The 25,088-nt window shown below is 44.2% G+C and overlaps 1 protein-coding gene across 1 annotated transcript in view; it reads left to right on the top strand.

Moving 5' to 3' along the window:
• The window catches only part of LOC144668803 (protein Niban 1-like), a 58,689-nt gene extending 41,999 nt beyond the window's left edge, over positions 1-16,690 (top strand). The window contains exons 8-14 of the mRNA XM_078531167.1: positions 52-214; positions 2,359-2,549; positions 3,412-3,573; positions 8,180-8,296; positions 11,884-11,991; positions 14,236-14,350; positions 15,957-16,690. Coding sequence (XP_078387293.1) covers positions 52-214; positions 2,359-2,549; positions 3,412-3,573; positions 8,180-8,296; positions 11,884-11,991; positions 14,236-14,350; positions 15,957-16,348 — 1,248 coding nt within the window. The 3' untranslated portion in view covers positions 16,349-16,690. The remainder of the gene's footprint in view (positions 1-51; positions 215-2,358; positions 2,550-3,411; positions 3,574-8,179; positions 8,297-11,883; positions 11,992-14,235; positions 14,351-15,956) is intronic.
• The last annotated feature ends 8,398 nt before the right edge of the window (positions 16,691-25,088 follow it).

The following is a 25,088-nucleotide window of genomic DNA, read 5'->3' as shown; positions in this document are numbered from 1 at the left end:
TGATATTAAAAAGGTATCTGGTGGAACTGGGTGTGTATTTTCCCTCTGTAGATGATCAGGGAGATGTATGCAGTGGTGGAAACCCATGTGTCTGAGGGGTTCCAGGCTCTGCTCAGGGAGAATGAAGAGCAAAACCTGCAACTGGAGAAGAGAATTCGCCCAGACTTCAATCAAATCCTCACCTCCAAGAAGCAGCTCATGGGGAAAATCCAAGGTATGAGGTGCTTGAATCCTCCTGCGATCGTGGGATTGGACAGAGGGTTGGGACCAAACAGAGCTAAAGCTCAACTGTAATTAACGCCTTGCAAACACTGACCCCTGGTCAGGCCATACCCAGAGTTACATAGACATAGGAAAAGAAGGAGGCCATTCAGCCCCTCAGACTATTCAATAAGATCATGGCTTGTCTGTACCTCAATTCCATTTGCCCTCCTTTGCTCCATATCCCTTGATACCTCTACCCAACAAAAATCTATTGATCTCAATTTTGAAATTTTCAATTGGCCCACAGTCTTTTGAGGGAGGGGGGGTTCAACATTTCCACTAACCTGACAGCACTGCTTGACATACAGGTTTACCTAGCAGAGGGATGAGTCAAGGTCAACTGTTCCATCCAGCCCGAACCAGCCAGACATGGACCACCTGTCCGTCCTCCCGCAATGTTCTGGGAGAGGCGAACAAACACAGGAAAATAACAGGAATAAACTTGTGGATGTCATTATAGAAACATAGAAACTAGGAGCAGGAGTAGGCCATTCGGCCCTTCGAGCCTGCAGGAAGTGTCTCTGTCGTGGGTAATGTTGTAAAGGGAATGACCTCCCAACCTAAGGGGGAGATGGTGGAGTAATGGGTAATGTCACTGAACTAGTAATATAGGCACCTGGGCTAATGCTCTGGGGACATGGGTTCAAATCCCACCATGGTAGCTGGTGGAATTTAAATTCAGTTCATAATCTGGAATATAAAGCCTGTCTCAGTAATAGTGACCATTGTAACCATCATTGATTGTTGTAAAAACCCATCTGGTTTACTAATGCCCCTTTCGGGAAGGAAATCTGCTGTCCTTACCTGGTCTGGCCTACATGTGACTCCAGACCCACAGCAATGTGGTTGGCTCTGAAATGGCCTAACAAGCCACTCAATTCAAGGGCAATTAGGGCTGGGCAACAAACGCTGGAGGCGCCAGTGATGCCAACATCCCATGAAAGAATACGTTTTTAAAAATCAGTTACAGGACTGGCAGTGGGACATGGCTGGTGATGGCACGGGGGGACGGAGATAGAAACATAGAAACTAGGAACAGGAGTAGGCCATTCGGCCCTTCGAGCCTGCTCCGCCATTCATTATGATCATGGCTGATCATCCAACTCAATAGCCTGCTCCCGCTTTCTCCCCATATCCTTTGATCCCTTTCACCCCCCCAAGAGCTATATCTAACTCCTTCTTAAAAACATACAATGTTTTGGCCTCAACTACTTTCTGTGGTAACGAATTCCACAGATGGCAGTGGGACATGGCTGGTGATGGCAGTGGGGGGGATGGAGATGGCAGTGGGACGGAGGTGGCAGTGGGGGGGATGGAGATGGCAGTGGGACGGAGATGGCAGTGGGGGGATGGAGATGGCAGTGGGATGGTGATGGCAGTGGGACGGAGATGGCAGTGAGATGTGGCTGGTGATGGCAGTGGGGGAAAACGGAGATGGCAGGGGACGGAAATGGCAGTGAGATGTAGCTGGTGATGGCAGTGGGGGGGACGGAGATGGCAGTGGGATGGAGATGGCAGTGGGATGGAGATGGCAGTGGGATGGAGATGGCAGTGGGATGGAGATGGCAGTGGGATGTGGCTGGTGATGGCAGTGGGGGGGACGGAGATGGCAGTGGGATGGAGATGGCAGTGGGATGTGGCTGGTGATGGCAGTGGGGGGGACGGAGATGGCAGGGGGGGGGACGGAGATGGCAGTGGGATGTGGCTGGTGATGGCAGGGGGGGGATGGAGATGGCAGTGGGATGTGGCTGGTGATGGCGGTGGGGGGACGGAGATGGCAGTGGGATGTGGCTGGTGATGGCAGGGGGGGGATGGAGATGGCAGTGGGATGTGGCTGGTGATGGCAGGGGGGGGATGGAGATGGCAGTGGGATGTGGCTGGTGATGGCGGTGGGGGGACGGTGATGGCAGTGGGGGGGACGGAGATGGCAGTGGGATGGAGATGGCAGTGGGATGTGGCTGGTGATGGCAGGGGGCAGATGGTGATGGCAGTGGGATGATGATGGCAGTGGGATGATGATGGCAGTGGGATGATGTTGGCAGTGGGATGTGGCTGGTGTGGCTCAATCCTGACTGGGAATTGTTTTGTTCGCAGCTTCATTAGGTGAACAAATACGTTGGTGCTGCGAGGAACAGGTTCGGCCCCACCTCAGGTCAGCGTGGGATGGAGTGGCCAATCCCATGAACGCCGGCCTCCAGGAAGCCCGAAGGCTCTTCTCCGAGGAAGTCAGCCGAGTGATCAGCATGGTGAAGAGCGGTGGGCACGGCAGCAGCTCCCTGGCCGAGGTGAAGATCAACAATCCCTCCTTCGTCGCTTCTACTTGCAGCTGAGAATTTGGGATCTGCCACGTGATCTTTGGGAATGGGAGCACAGTCAATGATGTGGTCACTGGGTCACAGGTCATTGGGTCACAGGTCACGGGGGTTACAGGTTAGGAGCTGCTAACCTCCTTGGGTTGCCCGGGAGTCTCCCAGAATGTGACATTAATCACCCTAGCAAGGCTAGAAGCACAGAAGACCCCTGAACTGTAAATCTCACCCCCAGCAACAACAGTTCCTTCATTCCATGATGGGTACCCTCGTCATCCAGAGAGCTGGACCCCTGTAAGTAAGACAGAAGCAGGACAGGCTGGCGGTTGGTGGGGGTGGTGCGGAGAGAGAGAGAAAGATGGAGGGGTGAGAGCTGAGGGACTCGGTTGGAAGAGGGTGAACAGGGACTAGAGACACAGGGAGGTGGGGGCTAAGGAGAATGGTTAACTGGTTAATGGGGGGAAGAGAGTAACAGCACACTTGACGATAGTGGAGAGGGGGACAGGAGACTGAGGGGGTTGAAGATGCAGCTTAGGGGTTAAGAGTGGGGCATGGGGATTGAGAGATTGGGCTCTGGGTCTGTCACTGGCATCCATTCACTAGGTCATAGATCACTGCTGATTCAGGTTAATAACTGGCAGAGATGTTTTGGGGTGGTGTGACTGAGGGAGAAACTTTAATCTGAACCTAGTGTGACTATCTGATTGTTAAGGTTTGTGTGGCTGGCTGCATTTTGTTCTCACTTAGTCCCATTGGTCAGTCTGTGTTGAGGGGATTTTTGATCAAGGTCCTTTACTTTGCTGTTTTCAGTCTAACGTCTCTTCTCTGTTTCTCCCAGGTTTGCAGCCAGCTTCAAGCTTTGCCGTATCAATCTGTTCAGATGTATCACTGCTACCAGAAGGCAGAAAAGCTGGAGCAATCCTTGAGTGAGCTGGGAGCTAAATTCTCTTTCGCCGGTGTTCGATTTTTGACCCAGCGAGCGCAGAACATCATCCAACAGGTGCTGCACTTCCAGCAGACTTGGAAAATACATAGGCATACAGACAGCAACACACACAAAACACACAGACAGAGAGAGACACACACACACATTCACAAACAGAGAGAGAGAGAGACACACACACACACACACACACAGATAAACATACACACATGCATTCACAAACACAGACAGAGAGAGAGACACACACACACACACTCAAAAACACAGACAGAGAGACACACACACACACACACACATAGACATACACACACACATATTCACAAACACAGACAGAGACACACACACACACAGATAGACATACACACACACACATTCACAAACACAGACAGAGAGAGACACACACACACAGACATACACAAATGCATACACACATAGACACCACCCACACGCACACATACACATGCACGCCACATGTACACACACACATGCACACCACGCGCGTGCACACACACGCACATGCACACCACTCGCACGCGTGCACACACACACATGCACGCACACACACCACAGATAGACACACACACGTGTACACACACAGACAGTGAGATACACATACACATACAAACGCACATGTACAGATATATGCACACACGCATTGAGACATACAAAGACTATCAAACACTCACATAGACAGATAGACACATACACGTATATGCACAGATGCAGACATGTGAACAAATGTGCACAACTACACATACACAGACATGCACAGAGGCAGACAAGTGTGCAACCACCCACGCAGAAAATGATACACACAGGCAACCAAACACACCTGTGCACACGTAGAAAAATACACAAACACAGACAATCACACACACACACACACACACACACACAATGGACTGACATGCAGATTGACACTCACTTTGACACATACACAGATTGACAAACACACGTACACAGAACAAATGTGCACACACAAATGGCATGTAAGAATGCATATGAGCACACATGCAGATGTATAAATGTGTATTTGAAAAGGTAAATGCATGCACACATGGACGAACCCATACACAAACATGCAATACTGGAAAACAGGATTCAAAACCAGTGAAACTGAGGCGGCTTTAAAAAGACAACATTGTTTAATTACAAAGCCATGCAGTTCGCCTGCAGTGAGTCAACCACCGGATCATCAGCTTCCCCAGCGAGAGCCACAAAGCTCACTCCTGTTGAGCAGTGACTCAGCCCCCATTACTGATTTGTTTTACATTCATTCATGGGTTGTGGGCGTCGCTGGCTAGGCCACCAGTTATTGTCTATCCCTAATTGCCCTTGTTCAGAGGGCATTTAAGAGTCAACCACATGCTGTGGGTCTGGAGTTACATGTAGGCCCAGACCAGCAGATTTTCCTAAAGGACATTAGTGAACCAGATGAGTTTTTACAACAATGGGTTTCATAGCCATCAGCAGACTTTTAATTCCAGATTTTTTTTGTTCCCCCTGCCATGGTGGGATTTGAACCCAGGTCCCCAGAGCATTGCCCTGGGCCTCTGGAATACTAACCCAGCAGCAATACCACCACACCATTGCCTCCCCCCCCTTCTCCCCTTTGCTGCTTAGTTCAGTTCCACATTCAGTGTCTTTTCCCTGAGTGAACTGCTCTCTGCAAGATCAGGAGAGAAAAAAGAAAGGCTTGCATTTATGTAGCACCTTTCATGACCTCCAAAGCATTTTAATGAAGTACTTTTGAAGTGTGATCACTGTTGTAATGAAGGAAACACAGCAGCCAATGTGCTCACAGCAAACAGCAATGTGATAGCAAGCAGATAATCTGTTTTTGTGATGTTGATTGAGGGATAAATATTGGCCAGAACACCAGTTCTTCTTCAAAAGCACCATGGAATCTTTTACACCCATCCAAACAGGGCCCTCAGTTTGATGTTTCATCTGAAAGACAGCACCTCTGACACTGCAGCACTCCCTCAGTATTGCATTGGAATTGTCACCCTTGCTTTTTTTTTGTGTTTAAGTCCTGGAATGAGACTTAACCCCAATCCTTGTGAGTCAGAGGTAGGAGTATGACCAACCGAGCCACAGCAGAAAATGTCTACTTTGTTCATTCTGTCATGAGATGTGGGTGTCACTGTCAAGACCAGCATTTGTTGCCCATCCCTAATTACCCTTGAACTGAGTGGCTTGCTCAGCCATTTCAGAGAGCAGTTAAGAGTCAACCACATTGCTGTGGGTCTGCAGTCACATGTAGGCCAGACCTAGTAAGAATGGCAGATTTCCTTCTCTAAAGGGCATTAGGATGAGTTTTTACAATGAGCTTTCAATTCCAGATTTTATTAACTAGAATTTAAATGCCCCCAGCTGCTACAGTGGGATTTGAACCCATGTCCCCAGAGCATTGACTTGGGCCTCTAGATTACCAATCCACTGACGTTACCACTACGCCACAGTCTCCCTTAAACCTACAGGCTATGTTCTGCAATCAACACTTGGCAATGGTCAGATTTGATGTAGTGAACATTCAGCGAGCAGCCATGTTCTCCTATTGCACGGACAAACTCCTAGGGCGGAATTTTGGGCCACACCATTCAAAAGTCCGTTGACTTCAGCATTTGAAGATTCAGGCGGCGGGAGAGGCCCGAAAATTCCGGCCTTAGAATTTGAAGGTGGTAGGCAAGTTGATTTTAAAAAATCATTTGGGATTCTTATTTTTCTTTCCTATCCTTTACAAATAGGGGAAATGGAGCGCATAAGTAAGGAAGTTATGCTTAAATTTTCTAAATCATTGGTTGGGCCTCAGCTGGAATATTGCATCCAATTCTAGATACTACACTTCATGAAAAGGAACCAGGGGTCACTGTTTAAAAATAAGGTGTTGCTCATTTAAGTCAGAGATGAGGAGAATTTTTTTTCTCAGGAGGTCATGAGTTTTGGAACTCTCTTCCTCAAAAGGTGGTGGAAGCAGAGTCTTTGAATATTTTTAAGGCAGAGCTAGATAGATTCTTGATAAGCAAGGGAGGTGGTGAAAGGTTGTCAGGGGTAGGCGGGAATGTGGAGTTGAGGTTACAATCAGGTTGGCCATGGCCATGATCTTCAGGTATGGCAGAGCAGGCTCGAAGGGCCGAGCGGCCTAATCTTCCTCCTAATTCGTATGTTCATATGTAGATTCAGAGACGAGGGAGGATGTCAAGGCCTTGGCGGAGGGTGCTGAGGAGATTTACCAGGATGGCGCCAGGGATGAAGAACTTCACTTGTGTAGAGAGACTGGAGAAGGTGGGGTTGTTCTCCGAAGAGTACAGAAGGCGAAGGTCAAATTTAATGGCAGTCTTCAAAATTATGACCACTTCTGATAGAATAAATGAAGAGGAAACATTTACATGGTGGAAATGTCAACAAACAGAGGTTTGATAGATTCTGATAAAATCCTGAGGGGTCTTGACAGGGTGGATGTGGAGAGGATGTTTCCCCTTGTGGGAGAATCTAGAACTAGGTGTCTATTGTTTAAAAATAAGGGGTCAGCCATTGAAGACAGAGATGAGGAGAATGTTTTTCTCTCAGAGGGTCGTGAGTCTTTGGAACTCTCTTCCTCGAAAGGCGGTGGAAGCAGAGTCTTTGAATATTTTTAAGGCAGAGGTAGATAGATTCTTGATAAACAATGTGGGGTGAAAGGTTAACGGGGTAGGTGGGATTGTGGAGTTGAGGCTACAATCAGATCGGCCATGATCTTATTGAATGGCGGAGCAGGCTCGAAGGGCTGAGTGGCCTACTCCTCCTCCTAATTCATAAGTTCATATGTACATTCAGAGACAAGGTGAGGGGCTTTCTCATGCAGCAAGTTGTCATGTTGTGGAATCCACTGCCTGAAAGGGTAATAGAAATAGATTCAATAATAATCTTTCACAGGGAATTGGATCAGTACTTGAAGTTGAAATATTGCAGGGCTATGGGGAAAGAGCAGAGGAGTGGGACTAATTAGATAGCTGTTTCAAAGAGCCAGCACAGGCATGATGGACTGAATGGCCTCACTCCGTGCTGTATCACTCTATGAAATAATCCACTCAACTATGTGAATTAAAACTGAGGACATTGAAATGCTACACAGCTGAGTACACAGAGAGGAATATCTGTCCAATTCTGTGTCTGGCTGGATAAGAGAGATAGTGTCTTCCTTGTTGGACATCTCTTAAAGGGCCAGGCAGGTGTCTGGTGTTACTAGTTACACCTTAGGTTATTGGCTGGTTGTGAATTGTAATTTCCATTTGAAGGCTTTTGTGAAAGCATCTCCCAAACCCACAACCTCCACCATCTAGAAGGACAAGGGCAGCAGACACATGGGAACACCACCACCTGCAAGATCCCCTCCAAGTCACTCACCATCCTGACTTGGAAATATATCGCCTTTCCTTCACTGTCGCTGGGTCAAAATCCTGGAACTCCCTCCCTAACAGCACTGCGGGTGTACCTACATCACATGGACTGCAGCGGTTCAAGAAGGCAGCTCAAGGGCAATTAGGGACGGGCAATAAATGCTGGCCCAGCCAGCGAAGCCCACATCCAATAATGAACAAAAAAAAAGTCTGATAAACATGAGTCTCACTGAGTACTGAACCCATTTCATACATTCCCTCATCTTGATTTCTGTTTGCAGTTGCTGGAAGATGCAGTTTATACCTTTCAACACCTGCTTGTTTCTACACAACCAGCCACCGGACTCTCCGCTGAAATCAGCCAACCCCTCGATAACACCCGAGTCCGAGTACTGAAGGTATGTGTTGCAGAGTATGAGCGTGAGTGGCATGTAACAGAAGGTGAGAGGGTGCATAACCTGTAGTTTGAGTGTAAGTGGGTCCCCCTGTATTGCGTCACTATCCTACTGCTATAATGGAGGCAGTGTGACTGGAAGGACCCCCGGTGTTGTTCCGGTTGCTCTTACTTGTCAATGGCATGTTAATTATATTGTTAAGAAGCACAGATAAAGGACATTGTTTAATTAAGTATTTAGAGCACTTATAAAGGGAGACTGCTGCGGCATTGAGTTAGTAAGTAGGAGGCAGACACATGTAATGCTGCATTCTGTAAATAAACCAGCTAACAAGAAAAGGATTTGCGTGCCTTGTTTCATACTTCACCATCTGGCTTGGGATCCAATTATGAACGTACAAATTAGGAGCAGGAGCAGGCCATCAGCCTTTCGAGCCTGCTCTGCCATTTAATAAAATCATGGTTGCTCTGATTATAACCTCAACCCCCTATAACCTTTCACCCCCTTGTCTACCAAGAATCTATCTACCTCTGCCTTAAAAATATTCAAAGACTCCACCGCTTTTTGAGGAAGAGAGTTCCAAAGACTCATGACCCTCTGACAGAAAAAATTTCTCCTCATCTCTGTCTTAAATGGGCGATCCCATATTTTTAAACAGTGACCCCTAGCTCTAGATTCTCCCACAAGAGGAAACATCCTCTTCACGTCCACCTTGTCAAGACCCCTCAGCATCTTATATGTTTCAATCAAGTCACCTGTTACTCTTCTAAACTCCAGTGGATACAAGCCTAGCCTGTCTAACCTTTACTCATAAGACAATAAGACAACCCACCCATTAGACTAGTAAACCTTCTCTGAACTGCTTCCAATGCATTTACATCCTGCTTTAAATAAGGAGACCAATACTCTACACAGTACTCCAGATGTGGTCTCACCAATGCCCTATATAACTGAAGCATATCCTCCCTACTTTTGTATTCAATTCACCTCACAATAAACAAGAACATTCTATTAGCTTTCCTAATTACTTGCTGTACCTGCATACTAACCTTTTGCGATTCATGCACTAGGACACCTAGATCCCTCTGCATTTCAGAGCTCTGCAATCTCTCACCATTTAGATAATATGCTTTTTTTAATACGCCATTTGCCAGATCTTTGCCCTGTCACTTAACCTCTCTATATCCCTTTGTAGCCGCCTTACATCATCTTCACATCTTACTTTCCTACCTACCTTTGTATCATCAGCAAATTTAGCAAACATATCTTTGGTCCCTTCGTTCAAGTCATTTATATAAATTGTAAAAATTTGAGGCCCCAGCATTGATCCCTGTGGCACACTACTCGTTACATCTTGCCAACCAGAAAAAGACCCTTTTATGCCTATGCCCTGTTTCCTGTTAGCCAGTCAATCTTCAATCCATGCCAATATGTTACCCCCTACACCATGAGCTTTTATTTTTTTCAATAAACTTTGTTGTGGCACCTTATCAAATGCCTTCTGGAAATCTAAGTACAGTACATCCACCAGTTCTCCTTTATCCACAGCACATGTTACTTCTTCAAAGAACTTTAATAAATTGGTTAAACATGATTTCCCTTTCACAAAACCATGTTGGCTCTGCAAGATTACCTTGAATTTTTCCAAGTGCCCTGCTATAACAGCTTTAATAATAGCTTCTAACATTTTCCTACTTTCTGTCTCCCTCCCTTTTTTGAATAAAGAAATTACATTCACTGTTTTCCAATCTAATGGGACCCTCCTGGAATTTAGGGAATTTTGGAAAATTAAAACCAAAGCATTAATTATTTCACTAGCCACTTCTTTTGTTATGACGTGGCAGGTGATATGTGCCAGGTGGACCAAATCCACAAGGGAAACTTGGCCACGCTATCACTACAGTTTTGCAATTTGTATTTATTATGAAAAGGTTTGTGAACTGAATTCAGAAGTAACGTGTCCACCAGCACCCTAAGTGATTTTTAAAATTAAATTAAAACATTTTTAACAAAAGAAAAGAATTTAAACACATAAGATTACAGTTACTTGATATTATAACAAATCCCTAAATTCCTAATTAACCTGACTCCCAACTACACACCCCCTTTAAGGCAACAGTCCAAAATAGATTTTAAATTTAAATAGGCAATCCAGCAAGGTTACCACAGCACCCACGCGACAGTGGAAATCCAAAGGCTTTTAACACGACTTTAGTTACTAGAATGGCTCTTCTTCAGCGTGACTAGAGCTTTTTCCAAGTCTGTGTCACATGGTGTACCTTTCAAGATTTTACATGTCTGCCCCCACATAGCCTTCCATCCTTCTTTATATATGTTTCTCTCTCTTTAATGTGTAAAATCCCATTGTTCAACATGTCTTTGGAAATTTACTTTTCCCACAATACATAAAGCTTTCATGTCATCATTATGCTCAGCACTTCTGGGAAAAATAAACATATTGCTTTGCCTCACTTATTTTGTTAGTTGTAAACATTACACTATCCCTTTGAAAATCAAACAACCCCTTCACTTATCTAAAATTGCAAATTTTCTTCACACCCTATCTGTGGAACCCTCACCCTAGCTTATTCTACTCCACTTCAAAAGTCTGCTTCACACCTAACTCTTCTGATAATTTCAATCTTGTAGTCTAAGTGTCTCTAGCCTAATTAAATCAGTCACACAGACAGAACCAGCCACACTCACACCAATATGCCTACAATAATATTATGAAAAATATGATAGCTTTGTGACACTTTGAAGCCCCTATCATGAAGTCCATCAGGACCTGGGGACCTGTCAGCCTGCAGCTCCATCTATTTGCTCAGTACCACATCCCTGGTGATTGCAATTTTCTTGAGTTGCTCCCTCCCTTCCATTTCCTGATTTACAGCAATTTCTGGGGTCCTCTATAGTGAAGACCGATGCAAAATGCCTGTGCAATTAATCTGCCGTCTCCTTATTTTCCATCATTAATTCCCCAGACTCACTTTCTATTGGACCAATGCTCACTGTTAACTCTTTTCTTTTTAAAATATCTATAGGAACTCTTACTATCTGTCTTTATATTTCTAGCTAGTTTTCTCTTGTACTATTTTCCTTCCTTATCAGTCTTTTAGTCATTCTTTGCTGTTCTTTATATTCTGTCCAATCCTCTGAACTACCACCCATCTTTGCACAATTATATGATTTTGTTTCAAGTTTGATGCTACCTTTAACTTTTTTAGTTAACCACAGATGGTGGGTCCTCACCTTGGAATTTTCTTTTCGTGTTGCAATGTACCTATTCTGTGTATTCTGAAATACCCCTTTAAATGTCTGCCACTGCCTCGCTATTCACCTATCCCTTAACCTAATTTGTCAGTTCACTTCAGCTAGCTCTGCTTTCATTCCCTCATAACTATCCTTATTTAAGTTTAAAATACTAGTCTTAGACCCATTCTTCTCTCTCTCAAACTGAATGTAAAACTCAATCATTTTATGATTGCTGCTACCTAAGGGCACCTTCACCAAGAGGTCATTAATTAATCCTATCTTGTTGCTGAGATTAGAAGTGAGAAGTGACTGGTTTGTTGTCTCTTTCTCTGTAGAAGTTTGACTCTGACAGCGTTGCAGCCAGGAGGCAGTTTATTCGGGATTCCCTCCTGGAACTTTTTCTCCCATATGTCCTGAAAACATTGGAGCCTGTCTGCAAACCGGTGAGTGAGTGACAGACCTTGTGCGCCTAGTACAAAGTGATACCCACCCATGCTGTGTGCCTATGCTATTATCTCAGAATCACACAGTGCAGAAGAGGCCCTTCGGCCCATCGAGTCTGCACCAACACGTGAAAAACACCTGACCTACCTACCTAATCCCATTTACCAGCACTTGGCCTATAGCCTTGAATGTTATGACGTGCCAAGTGCTCATCCAGGTGCTTTTTAAAGGATGTGAGGCAACCCGCCTCCACCACCCTCCCAGGCAGTGCATTCCAGACTGTCACCACCCTCTGGGTAAAAAAGTTTTTCCTCACATCCCCCCTAAACCTCCTGCCCCTCACCTTGAACTTATGCCCCCTCGTGACTGACCCTTCAACTAAGGGTACAGCAGCTCCCTATCCACCCTGTCCATGTCCCTTATAATCTTGTACGCCTCGATCAGGTCACCCCTCAGTCTTCTCTGCTCCAACAAAAACAACCCAAGTTTATCCAACCTCTCTTCTTAACTTAAATGTTTCAGCCCAGGCAACATCTTGGTGAATCTCCTCTGCACTCCCTCCAGTGCAATCACATCCTTCCTATAATGTGGCGACCAGAACTGCACACAATACTCACGCTCCATAATCTTCATCACCAGCAGTAAAGTTCTCTGCGGTGATACGATATTTTGCATTGAAAATCCGCTTGCCCTTTTTACTATAAATGGCCCAGTGGGTAGTAACCTTGCCTCTGAATCAGAAAGGCATGGGCTTAAATTCTACTCCAGAGACTTGGCACTGTTCGAAGAGCAGCGGAGTTCTCCCCAGTATCCTGGATAATATCTATCCCTCAAACATAAATCACTTAACTGAGGTGTCAAAGTGCCAGTGCTGGTGGAAATGTGTAATTACAGCATTATAAGTTTACAAATGAGTTTTCATTACAAATATGGACTGAGGAATTTATTATGGGAAATGTTAACATGGAGCTGCCTCGGGGGAGATGAAGACTTTTGAAAATTAAAAATAAAGATTTTTGAAATGTTAAAAAACATGCCCCTCTGCCCCTCTGTCACATGAGCAGGGACATGTTAGAAATCGGGATGGAATTTTTAAATTGTTTTTTAATGATGGGTCAAAGCCTCATCTCGCCCGCGGATGAGGTTTCGCGGAAAAATGCAAAGGCCTCTTAGCCTTTTCGCCTGCCTGCCAACTGTAAGGTTGGACAGGCAGTGAAAATGTTCGTTTAATTACGTTGTTAAAGGCCTTAATAAGCCTTTTAATTGCCGGCGGGAGCGCTGCTGACTCCTGCGAGTGCCCACCAACCGAAATATCGCGCAAGGGTGCGGTGACGTCGGGATACTCGCCCGACCTCACCCCCACGTCATTTTACGCTTGAGCGGGTCGGGCGCGCGCCCGCCCACTCAGCAAAAAACTCTGCCCTCTGCCTTCCGACATCAGTTGGAAAGCGAACTCATCACCCATTGACTGTCAGCCAAATTAGCCTTTTTCCTCCCTTTGTCAATATGTTGATATCTGGTAAATAGAAAAGGTCAAAGAAAATGACAAAGAAAACAATCTTTTTTGAATGTCCCGATGATATTCTCCAGCAGTCTCCTGGGGATTCAATTCCTGGAAACTCCAGGCCAATCCTGGAGGGTTGGCAACCCTAGCAAAATCCCACACCCAGCAATGTGACAAAGACCAGGTAATATGTTTTTGGGTGTTGATTGAGGGCTAAGTATTGGCCGGGGCACCAAAAATAATTCTCCTGCTCCTCTTTGAAATAGTGCCATGGGACCATTTTACACCTACCCAGGATGACAGATATAGGGCCTTGGTGTAACATCTCACCCAAAAGACAGCACAATACTCCTTCAGTACTATATGTTGTGCCAGCAGGGACTCAGAGTAGCATCTTATCCAAAGAAGAGCACCTCTGACAGCACAGTACACCCTCAGTAGTGCGCAGTGTTAGCTTTGATTTTTGTGCTGCAGTCCGAGAGTAGGACTTGAACCCAGACCCTTGGGACTCAGGAGCAAGTATGCTACTAACTGAGCCACACATGACAACAGGATGGGCACCACTGCTAATTGCTGCCCAGTGCCATCCTTGGGGCAGCACTGTGATACCCTTGTGTGCCTTGCCCCTCTCCCACTTTAACACAGTCCTGTTGTAGCTCTGAATGGGAGTCATTGGGTGGGTGGCAGGGCTGGAGCATGGCCAAGAATAATGAGTCAGGCTGTGCAAACTGCCTTCCAGGGGCTGCCCATGTATGAAGCGTGTCTGTGTGCCGAAGATGATGATGGAGTGATACGGGTTGAAAGCACCTACAATGAACTCGTCCTGCACATTGTATCAGAGGAAATTAACAAAGGTAGGTTGTTCAAGTCAGAAATTAGAGCGGGGATTATAAAGCTAAGCAGAACTTTCTTTGAGCTGCATGTTTATCTGGTAGCAATGGAACAAATTAAATAAATGAATCAGGGTCAAGTTGCCTGGTTTGAATTTCAGATGACGCTTGACTATTAATTGTCAGTCTCCATCACTTGTGGCATTCTCCATGGCAACGCCACTGGCCAACCAATCAACACTCTCTTTACATGAAGTATAATTTGTTGTTTTCCCCTTATATTGGTATTCTTGCGAGTGTACTAATGAGTGCAAGATGAAAAGCTTAGACATCTCTTTTTTCAGCAATACTCAAATGAATTTTTATATAATTAAATTAATCTCCTGGCTCCTTGCAGTGTTGGGATGTTGGGCAGAGGGTCGGTAGGGTGGGGAGGGACGGAGTGAGGGCTGCATGGGTTCTTATGCATCTGCACCCAGGCCCCAATTTTGTTTTTTGAATACAGGACAAAATGATAAGAGTCAGACCATTAAAGAAACCAAGACATGAAAGTGCTCACAAAGGCAAAAAAAAATCCTTCAGGTCCAGGCCTGCACCCGATGTCAGTCCTCCTAACATGATCAGATTGACTAATAGGGTGATTAAATATATTCTTGGAGGTTTCATCACATGACCTGCCCCCACGCTCCAGCTGTTAGTTGGCCCACACATCCATCCTTGTGATGCACTGCCTTCCTACACCAATTGGAAAGCAAAAAAGTCTCATTACCCAATTGGATGATGCTTGACTGTCAGCCAAACAGCCTTTTTCTCCATTTTCAACATTTTTATATCTGGTCAAGGTAAATGTTCAAAGAAAATGACAAAAAAAAAACAATCTTGTTTGATATTCCGATGATTTAACTCCAGGGTTGCACACGGCAGTGTCCTGGAGATTGATCTTCAATTCCTGGAGACTCCAGGCCAGTCCTGGAGGGTTGGCAACCCTAATGACTGGAGTTATTAATGTTGCCTGGTTTGTGTTGCCCATTCCTTTGGAACACACTCCTGCTGCTTTAGTGAGATCTTAGAAGCATCAGGCAACTGAGAGAATTAACTTGAGGCCTCCAGTCTTTCATAGCAACAAGAGGAGGAGGAGGAGGCTATTCAACCAGTCAAGCTTGTCCCACCATTCAATGACATCATGGCAGATCTATGTCTTAACTCCACCCCCCCTTGCCTTTGTTCCATTCCCTTACCCAACGAGAAGGAAAAATGCAGTAAAACTTGGAAGTGACTGGTATTGACCCCAGAAGGAAAATTTTGCCCCAAGTGAGTAAAAAAAGGGTGGAGACAATCATACAGATATCAATGGCTGCCCATGCATACAGGAGAAGAAATAAAGAATGAAGAATGAGAATAAAGGAAAGGTTTGCGAAGGGAGAATTGAAGAATGAGAAAGGAGGAGCACTTGTCTAAGTGGAACCCCTCAGTAGGACAAGGAGGATATTGATTCAGTCTATGTGCTTGGCCTTATTAAGAATACTTTGCATAGTTTGCTTATATTTTCATCAATGAGTAGGCTAGGGATAGAACGGACATACAAAAACTATCTAACGTTTCATTCTCATTTGCTATCTTTCTTCTTTAGCTACGAAAGAGACATGCACACAGCCACACTACAGCTTGTACAATGAAAGTATGAGTTGTCTGTGGGACAATGAACCCCAACTGGGCAATGCTGAGAGTCCGAGGATATCGCTGGCCGAAGCAACCCACCCAACAAGTCCTGCGGAACTGCCAGAGCCAGCCTCAGCAGCTGGGTCACTTACAGAACACAAGGGTCAGGCCGAGGCCTCAGAAAACAGTGAGGTTAGCGAGGTGGATGATGGAAGGCAATGGCAGTGTTTGCAAGAGGACTGGGACAGCGCTATTCAGGGCGGTGGTCAGAATGGTTCAATCGAGGTCAACATCAGCCAATTAGACAATGAAGGTCTAAAGAAAGCCACAACTCAATCTGATGAGCCAGACTTGGTCATGTGAAGGAGATCATGTAGTAACTGACGGTGGAGGACTCTAAGCATCCTTTAGATAACTATAATCCTGGATCAGACCAAATGGACGAGCTGAGACAGGAGGGCGCAATGACTATGGACCATACTTTGAGGCCACAGTGGGAAAGGTCTCCCACAGAACACAAGAACACGCCATCCAGGGCCTCGGGCCTACTCCATCATTCAACAAGATCATTGCTGATCTGACTGTGGCCTCAACTCCGCTTCCCTGTCCGTCCCCCGCAGTGAGGCCATGGTGGCTAGAGGCAATTATTTGGAAGTAAAACCGCCTATTTCATTAGATAATTATGATAAAAAGTTAAGAGTTTGACCTGTTGCGTTTTTCTTTAATTTGTGAATTTAATTTAATTATATGGTACAAGGCCTGGGAGGGGGACACAGATTCAAAGTTCTTTTTTTATCCTTCCATGGGATGTGGGAATCACTGGCAAGGCCAGTATTTGATGCCCATCCCTAATTGCCCCTGAACCGAACGGCTTGCTAGGCCATTTCAGAGGGCAGTTAAGAGTCAACCACGTTGCTGTGGGTCTGGAGTCGCATGTAGGCCAGACCAGGTAAGGATGGCAGATTTCCTTCCCTAAAGGGCATTAGTGAACCAGATGGGTTTTTAACAACAATCGATCCATGGTCACCATTACTGAGATTAGCTTTATAGTCCAGATTTATCAATTGAATTTAAACTCCGCCAGTTGCCGTGGTGGGATTTGAACCCGTGTTCCTAGAGAATTACCCCGGGTCTCTGGCTCACTTGGCAATGGATGCAGCAGAGATGGGGGAAGAACTTTTTTACACAGTGAGTGGTAATTATGTGGACCACGTTGCCTCTGAGGGTGGTGGAAGTGGAGAAAATGAATGATTTCGAAAGGAAACTGAATGAGCACTTGAGGGAAATAAACTTGCTGGGCTACGAAGATAGCGCGAGGAATGGGACTGACTGGATTGCTTTACAGAGAGCCGACGTGGACTTGATGGGCCGAATGGCTTCCTTCTGTGTGAATAGGACTTAAATCTTGTGTAGCTAAAGTTAAATGAGTTTTAATGTAACATCTAAGACTTTTGACAGATCGTAATATCAACTTTTATTTGCAGTCTGGTAGCAAAGTTGGGATAATATGTGAATTTACGCATTGGAAACATAACTAACTGGGGCCAGCTGTGTATATTATAACACATACACACACACACACACACAAGTAAGCCTGATTAATCAATGACAATAATGTACGATGATTACTCGTTTAACATTGTACAGTGGCCTTTAGGCTTCATTGTGTTTAAGTAGTCTAACGTCCTGGGATGGAAATGATCATCACATTTCAGCTAACTACTCAATATCAATATCAGTTGTGCATTAATCTATTCAATCCCTACGTTTAAGACATCAAAAAGGGATTTGTGCTTAAGAAATCTGGCCTTGTTGCAGAGAGAGAGCTCTTCTGAGACGCTTGTCACATCAAAGGAACTAAGTAAAGAAAGTGCATCTTTTGAAAATAACTGACAACTACTTTAGATTAAGAAAAGGCACAGCGCTTTAATACTTAGCTGGTGCAGTATATAAAGACCATATGCGTACATTCCCCATTGAATCCTGTTTTCTAAGCATGTGCTTAAGTTGTAAAAACAAATGCTCTGGTTATTTTGGCCTATAAAACTTCCCTGTTGTATTTGATATATGGATTTTAGTTATGGCCCAGGGGTAGCATAGTTGTCACATTACTGGACTAATGATTTGAGGCCATGAGTTCAAATCCCCTCATGGCAGCTGGGGAATTTAGATTAACTTAGCTAAATAAATGTGGAATTTAGAAGCCAGTATCAGTAATGGTGACCGTGAAATTACTGGATTGTTATTTTTTAAAAAAACATCTAGTTCACTAATGTCCGGCAGGGAGGGAAATCTGCCATCCTTACTTGGTCTGGCTCACATGTGGCTCCAGACCCACAGCAACGTGGTTGATTCTTAACTGCCCTCTGAAATGGCCTAGCAAGCCATTTAGTTCTATGTGGCTAACCAACCATTTTCAACAACAACTTACATTTAGGATTGCTGATAAAAGAACCATGTCGAGTCCACTTGCCAACCAATCAGCGTTCTCTTCACATGCAGTATAAATTGTTGTTTTCCCCTTATATTGGTATTCTTGCGGTGTCCTGATGAGTGCAAGGCAAAAAGCTTCGACATGTCTCTTTTTTCAGCAATACTCAAGTTCTGTACTACCAAACAACTTACATTTATGTATCAATTTTGATGTAATTAAATATCCCAAAGAGCTTCACAGAAGCAAAATAAAACAAAATATGATGCTGAGCCACATAAGAAGATATTAGGGCGGATGACCTAAGGTTTGGTCAAAGGTAGGTTTTAAGGAGTGCCAGGTAAAAGAAGGTAATACTCCTGTTGAGACCCAACCAGTGACTTATAAATGTTTAGCATGACTTCCTTGCTTTTGTACTCTGAACAATATGTTGAAAAACAAACTGGGAACACATTATTTTTGATCTAGTGTTATGTAATGAGGCAGAGTTAATTAGTAATCTTAAAGTAAAGCATCCTCAGGGAAAGAGTGATCATAATATGACAGAATTTCATACTGAGTTTGAGAGTCATGTGGTTAAGTCCTAAACTGGGAAGAGCTCCCTAGATTTTAGAATGGTTCAATTGGAATTAAAGATAGTACACATAACCCCTCTATTCAAGAAAGGAAGGAGAGAGATCAGAGAACTATAGATGAGTGAACCTGATATCAGTAGTAGCGAAAAATCCTAGAATCTATTGTTAGGGATGTGGTAACTGGGCACTTGGAAAACTGCAATATGATTAGGCAGAGTCAGCATTGGTTAATGAAAGGGATATTGGGCTGGATTTTCACCCAGTTGGGATGGCTCAGGAGCCATTTAAAAATGGTGGGTGGGTCCCGATTCCAAGATTCCCAAGCTGGTTTGGGTCAAAAGCCTATACCCGGCACTTCCAACCTGGTGGCTGCATTGCAGAGGTGGACATGTGCTACTCCTCAGCAATTTTCATGGAGTCGGGCTAGGTTTTGAAAGAATTGTGATTCACGGCACCTCCAAGCTGTTGTGAACCATAGTAATACGGGAGAGAACCTTTTAAAAAGTGAGTTCAAATGGTCCTCTTCATGCCCTCACTGCCAAGGTATGCCTCCCAGGGCCCCTTATGCCCTCTGTGCTGAGCTAACCCCCTCCACCCATACTCATGTCCCCATGTCAAGCTCTGCCCTTCCACCCCATGGCCCCTCATACATCCTATGTCAAGCTATGGCAGTTCCATGCCCATTGACCCACTATACACTATAAAATCATGAAGCCTATAGTGACAATAGGATGTGTAAAAAAAACTTTTTAAAAAACAGTAATTCATTCATTACTTTCCATTATGTTTAAAAAAAGTCCTTTCACTGCGGCCCGATAAAACTGTCAATCAAGAAAGTATCAATAACAGAAATTGCAAACCCTTGAAACCTCAACTTTGTGTAAGTAAACATTGTGAAAGTGACAGCAGCGATCAAAGAGCCAGAGTTGTCAATCAAGCAATGCTTGCTCTTGGGCTCAGGTTTATCAACAGAGTAATGGATGTCCGGGCTCTCAGCCAAGCATACATAATAAATATCAATCTTTTTGAGTTTTTGAGGGTACAACTAGTAGGGTAGGTAAGGGGGGAACAATGGATATAGTATAGTTAGATTTTCAAAATGCATTCAATAATGTGCCACACAAGAGGTTATTAGATGAGATTGGTGCTGAGAGATTGGGAATATTTTATTAGTTTTGATTGATGATTGGTTAAAGGACGGAATACACAGATCATTTTCAGGATGGCAGGGTGTAACTAGCGGAGTGGCGCAAGGATGAGCAATTTAGGATCTATAGCAATGATTTAGATGAGAGGTCGAATGTACTGATACCGCTACTTGGTTTGCAACAGCTTACTAAAATGCAATATTTGTGTATGTTTTGGCAATTGCCTTTTAAAATATATCATTGCTTTTAGCTTTGTATTTGGGCAGGAAGTTAGACTTATATTCCTGTGAAAAATATACATTCAACAAGAATGATTCCTGGGATGAAGAACTGTAGCTATGAGGATAGGCTGGAGAAGTTAGGACTGTTTTCCTTGGAGAAAAGAAGGCTGAGAGGTCAAGATCCTGAGGGGTATGGACAGGCTAAATAGTGAGAAACTGTCCCCACTCAAGAGAGCATCAAGAACTAGAGGGCACAGATTCAAAATAATTGTCAAAAGGAGTAAATGTGATGTGAAGAAAACTTTTTTCACCCAGAGGGTGGTTGGAGTCTGGAACAAACTTCCTGAAAGTATGGTGGAGGCAGGTTCGATCGAGGTATTCAAAAGGGAATTAGGTTGCTACCTGAAAAGAGAGAATGTGTAAGGTTATGGGGATAAGGCAGGGGAGTGGGACTAGGTGGAATGCTCTTTTAGAGAGCCAGTGCAAACCCGATGGGCTGAATGGCATTCTGTACTGTAAAGATGCTGTAACATACCCAAGTTTGCTGATGATACAAAACTAGGTGGGAAAGTAAGCTGTGAGAAGGAATCAAAGTGGCTGCAAAGTGATCGTGGACGGGTTAAGTGAGTGCACAAGAAGGTGACAGATTGAATATAATTAGGGGTTGTGAAATGATCGACCTGGAAGTCTAGAAAAGGAGAATATTTTTTAAAAGGTGAGAGACTGGTAAATGTTGGTATGCAGACAGATTTACAGTTTGTTTCAAGCAATGTTTTGCTGCTTGTTTGCTCAATAATATGTTGCTTGAATCACAAAAAGTTAACATGCAGCTACATAAAGAAATTAGGAAGGTATGTTAGCCTTTATTGCAAGGGAGATGGAGTATAAGGATAAGGAAGTCTTGCTGTAATTATATGGGGCTTTGGTAAGACCACACCTGAAATACTTGGTACAGCTTTGGTCACCGTACCTAATGAAGAATGTATTTGCCCATTAGACAAAGTGTAATGGTTTGCTAGATTGATTCCTAGATTGAGAGGGTTGTTTTATGAGGAGAGATTGAGTTTAGAAGAATGGTAGGTGATTTACTCAAAACGTGTGAAAAAAAATTTTAGAGGGCTTAACTGAGATGCTGAGAGGCTGGCTCCGCTGGATGGAGAATCTAAAACTAGGGATCACAGTCTCAGGATTATGGTCAGCCATTTAGGACAGAGATGAGGAGAGATTTCTCCATCCAGAGAGCTGTGAATCTTTGGAATTCTTTACTCCAAAGGCAGTGGAAGTTCAATAATTGAATCTATTCAAAACTGAGATCAATCGATTTTTGGGTGCTTTTCAGGGTATATGGGAATAAGAGTTGGGGTAGTACATTAGTCATGATATTTATTGGCCTATTCTTGCTTATGTTTCTTATGTCCTAATAATGCCAAGGATTCTATATATTTTCCTTTTCAACTTGTCCTGCCACCTTTAAAGATTTGTGAACATACAACCGAGGTCTGTCTCTGTTCCTGTGCATACTTTAAAATTAGTTTAGTTTATATTGCCTCTCTTCATTCTTCCTACCAAAACTCTGCAATAAATTTAATCTGCATTTCACCAGCCTGTCTGCATCCTTCTTAAGTCTGTGGTTACTATTCTCCTCATTGTTTACTACATTTATGAGTTTCATGTCATCTGCAAACTTTGAAAAACACCCTCTTTACCCATGTCCAGATTATTAATACCAAAAAGAGCAAGTGATTCGAGTACCGACCCCTGGGGAACATCATTGTACACTTCCCTCCAGCCTGGAAAAACAGCTGTTCAACACCACTCTCTGCTTTCTGTCTCTTGGTCAATTTTGTATCCACGTAGCCACTGTCCCTTTAGTCTCATGGGCTTCAATTTTGCTAACAGGTCTGTTATGCGGTAGACAAAGGAATCCTCTGTAAGTCAAACAAGTGATGTCAATTGGGTTAAGTGTTAGACAAAGGCAAAGACAGAACATGAACAGAATGAACATGAACATCCTTGCATTTTGTGGAAAAAAATGTTTCTAAAAGCAGGGTTAATATTTTAAGCAGCATGGAAAATTACTGGAGTTGATCAAGGGTCCCACTGACCACATTTAGGATGTTCGTCGCCTGAGGAAAAAGATTTCAGAAGATCTGGTGCAAAAGTTAGAATCATCATATCTGGTCATTATCACATTGCTAACCACATTCACAAAACATATTGGCGGAATATAGATGTTAGCCTGTGATGCCGACACGGCCAAAGCAGAAACTGAGAAGTGAAGAGAGTCACTGGAGGAAGGGCACGGGGAAGAAACAAAACTTTGGATCGATGTAGGGGTTGATTAACCTGTAATAGATGTCCATGGAATGTTTATTGCCAGAGATAGGGAGGGAAGTTCAGTAAGGTAAGGTCGGAGATGGACCACACAATGGGTGGAAATTGAAATCACATTTTGTGAAGTTCTCAGATGGGACAAGAGCCGGGAGCAGCATGAACAAAGTCTTCAACACATTGGAAGAAGCTTTTGAGAGGAGGGCTGAGTGAAATGGGAAAAAGAATGTTCAATATATCTGATAGCAATGACCTGCATTATATAGTGTCCTTAATGTAGTGAAACATCCTAAAGTGCTTTACAGGTGCATTATCAAACAAAATCTGACACCGAGCTACTTATAGAGATACCTGGACAGGTGACCAAAAGCTTGGTCAGAGATTGTTTTTAAGCCTCATTTTAAAGAAGGGGAGGCAGAGAAGTTTAAGGAGGGAATTCCAGAGCTTGGGGCATATTCAGCCAAAGGCACAGCCGCCAAATGTGCAACAAAGAACATTCTGAAGAAGAGTCGTATTGGAGTCAACGTTAACTGTTTGTCTCTCCACAGATGCTGTCAGGTCTGCTGAGTTTTTCCAGCATTTTCTGTTTTCATATCAAGGGAAATTGGGGTTGGGCAAGAGGCCAGTATTGGAGAAACTCAGCGATCCGGAACGGCTGTCGGGCTGGAGGAGGGAAAAAGGATAGGGTTAGATGGGATCCAGGGTGATGACTGGAGAGAATGAGTTAAAAGAGAGGTTTTTTCAAGATGAGGAAGAGGGAGATTCTTGTTGGGGGGCTGCTTGGGTTGCAGTTGAAGGAGTCAGTCGTGATGATAGAGGTGTTGATGGAGCATCCTCCCAATGGTGAAAAGGTAATAATTGAGGGCAGTGAATCTGAAATAGTCAAAGTGATAGAGAGCAGCAAAAGAATTGCAGATTTAATTGGCTAGGTGCTTGATAAGGGAGGAAAGAGCAGAGTTACGATAAAAGGAAATTAGTTCAATGAGACAGGAGAAAGTGGAACAATAAGAATACAAACTTGTGTATATCGGGTATGAGTGAGAAATGGGTTGTGTGGGATTGGAAAACTACAAAGACTCCAATTCCAGCTTCTTCACAAGGCCCTCCTCCCAGACCCTGTGAGGTCTTCCGCTAAGATCGCAATCCCAGCAGCATAAAGGTATTGATCCCCACCTCTCCCTCAATAGACCTGTTCTCCAGCAATTTGAGACCCTGGGTTTGTTTTCCCTCTCTTCCCACCTGGACTCCATACTCCACATGGGTGTCTCCACACTGACCTTTATTGCCTCTACTTCCCCCAACCCCTTCTGTTGATCTTCCGTGCCCCCTACTTCTCGCCCACTAGCCACTTCTCTTCCCCTTGACCCATTTCTCCCCCACAGCCCTACCCCCTTGATCTTACTGACCTTTCCAGCTAATGGGGGAACTTCAATTATCCTAGTATAGACTGGGATAGTAATGGTGTAAAGGGCAGAGCGGAGGATGGCAAGGGTTTCTAGGGTGTGTTCAGGAGACTTTTCTATATCAGTATGTTTCCAGTCCAACGAGGAAGGAGGCATTGCTGGATCTAGTTCTGGACAATGAGGTGGGTCAAGTGAATCAAGTTGCAGTAGGGAAACATTTAGGGAACAGTGATAATAGTTTCATAAGGTTTAGGTTGACTATGGAAAAGGACAAGGGACAATGCAGGGTAAAGATTATTAATTGGGGGAGAGCCAACTTCTATGGGGTGAGAATGGACCTGGCCCAGACAAATTGGAATCAATGATTGGCAGACAAAACTGAAACCAAACAATGGGCTGCCTTTAAAGAGGAGATGGTTCGGGTACAGCCAAGGTACATTCACATGAGGGGGAAAGGTAGGGCAAACAAATCCAAAGCTCTCTGGAGAACGCAAGGGATAGAGAGTAAGATGAAGGAAAAAAAGGGGTGCATGCGACAGATGTCAAGTGGATAATACAAGTGAGAACCAGGCTGAATATGGAAGTTTCAGAGGGGAGGTGAAAAAACAAATAAGAGAATAGGGAGTATAGGAAGAGATCGGCAGCTAACATAAAAGGGAATCTTCTTTAGGCATATAAATAGTAAAAGCATGGTAAAAAGAGGAATGTGGTCGATTAAAGAGAAATTACGCGGGGGGTGGGGGGACATGATTGAGTACTTACTTGGCACCTGTCTTTGCCAAGATAGAAGATGCTGTCCAAGTCATGGTGAAGGAAGAGATAGTTCAGATACTGGATGGGTTAAAATGTGATAAAGAGGATGTACTACTGAGGCTGGCTGTACTTAAAGTTGGTAAGTCACTTGAAGCGGATGAGATGAATCCAAAGATACACAGGGGAGTGAGGGTGGAAATTGCGGAGGTGCTGGTCATAACTTTCCAATCGTCCTATCACA

Source organism: Cetorhinus maximus, chromosome 28 (genome assembly GCF_964194155.1).
Source record: "Cetorhinus maximus chromosome 28, sCetMax3.hap1.1, whole genome shotgun sequence".
Classification (NCBI taxonomy): Eukaryota; Metazoa; Chordata; class Chondrichthyes; order Lamniformes; family Cetorhinidae; genus Cetorhinus; species Cetorhinus maximus.
Note: the sequence above shows the minus strand (reverse complement) of the source record. Positions and strands in the feature narration are given on the sequence as shown.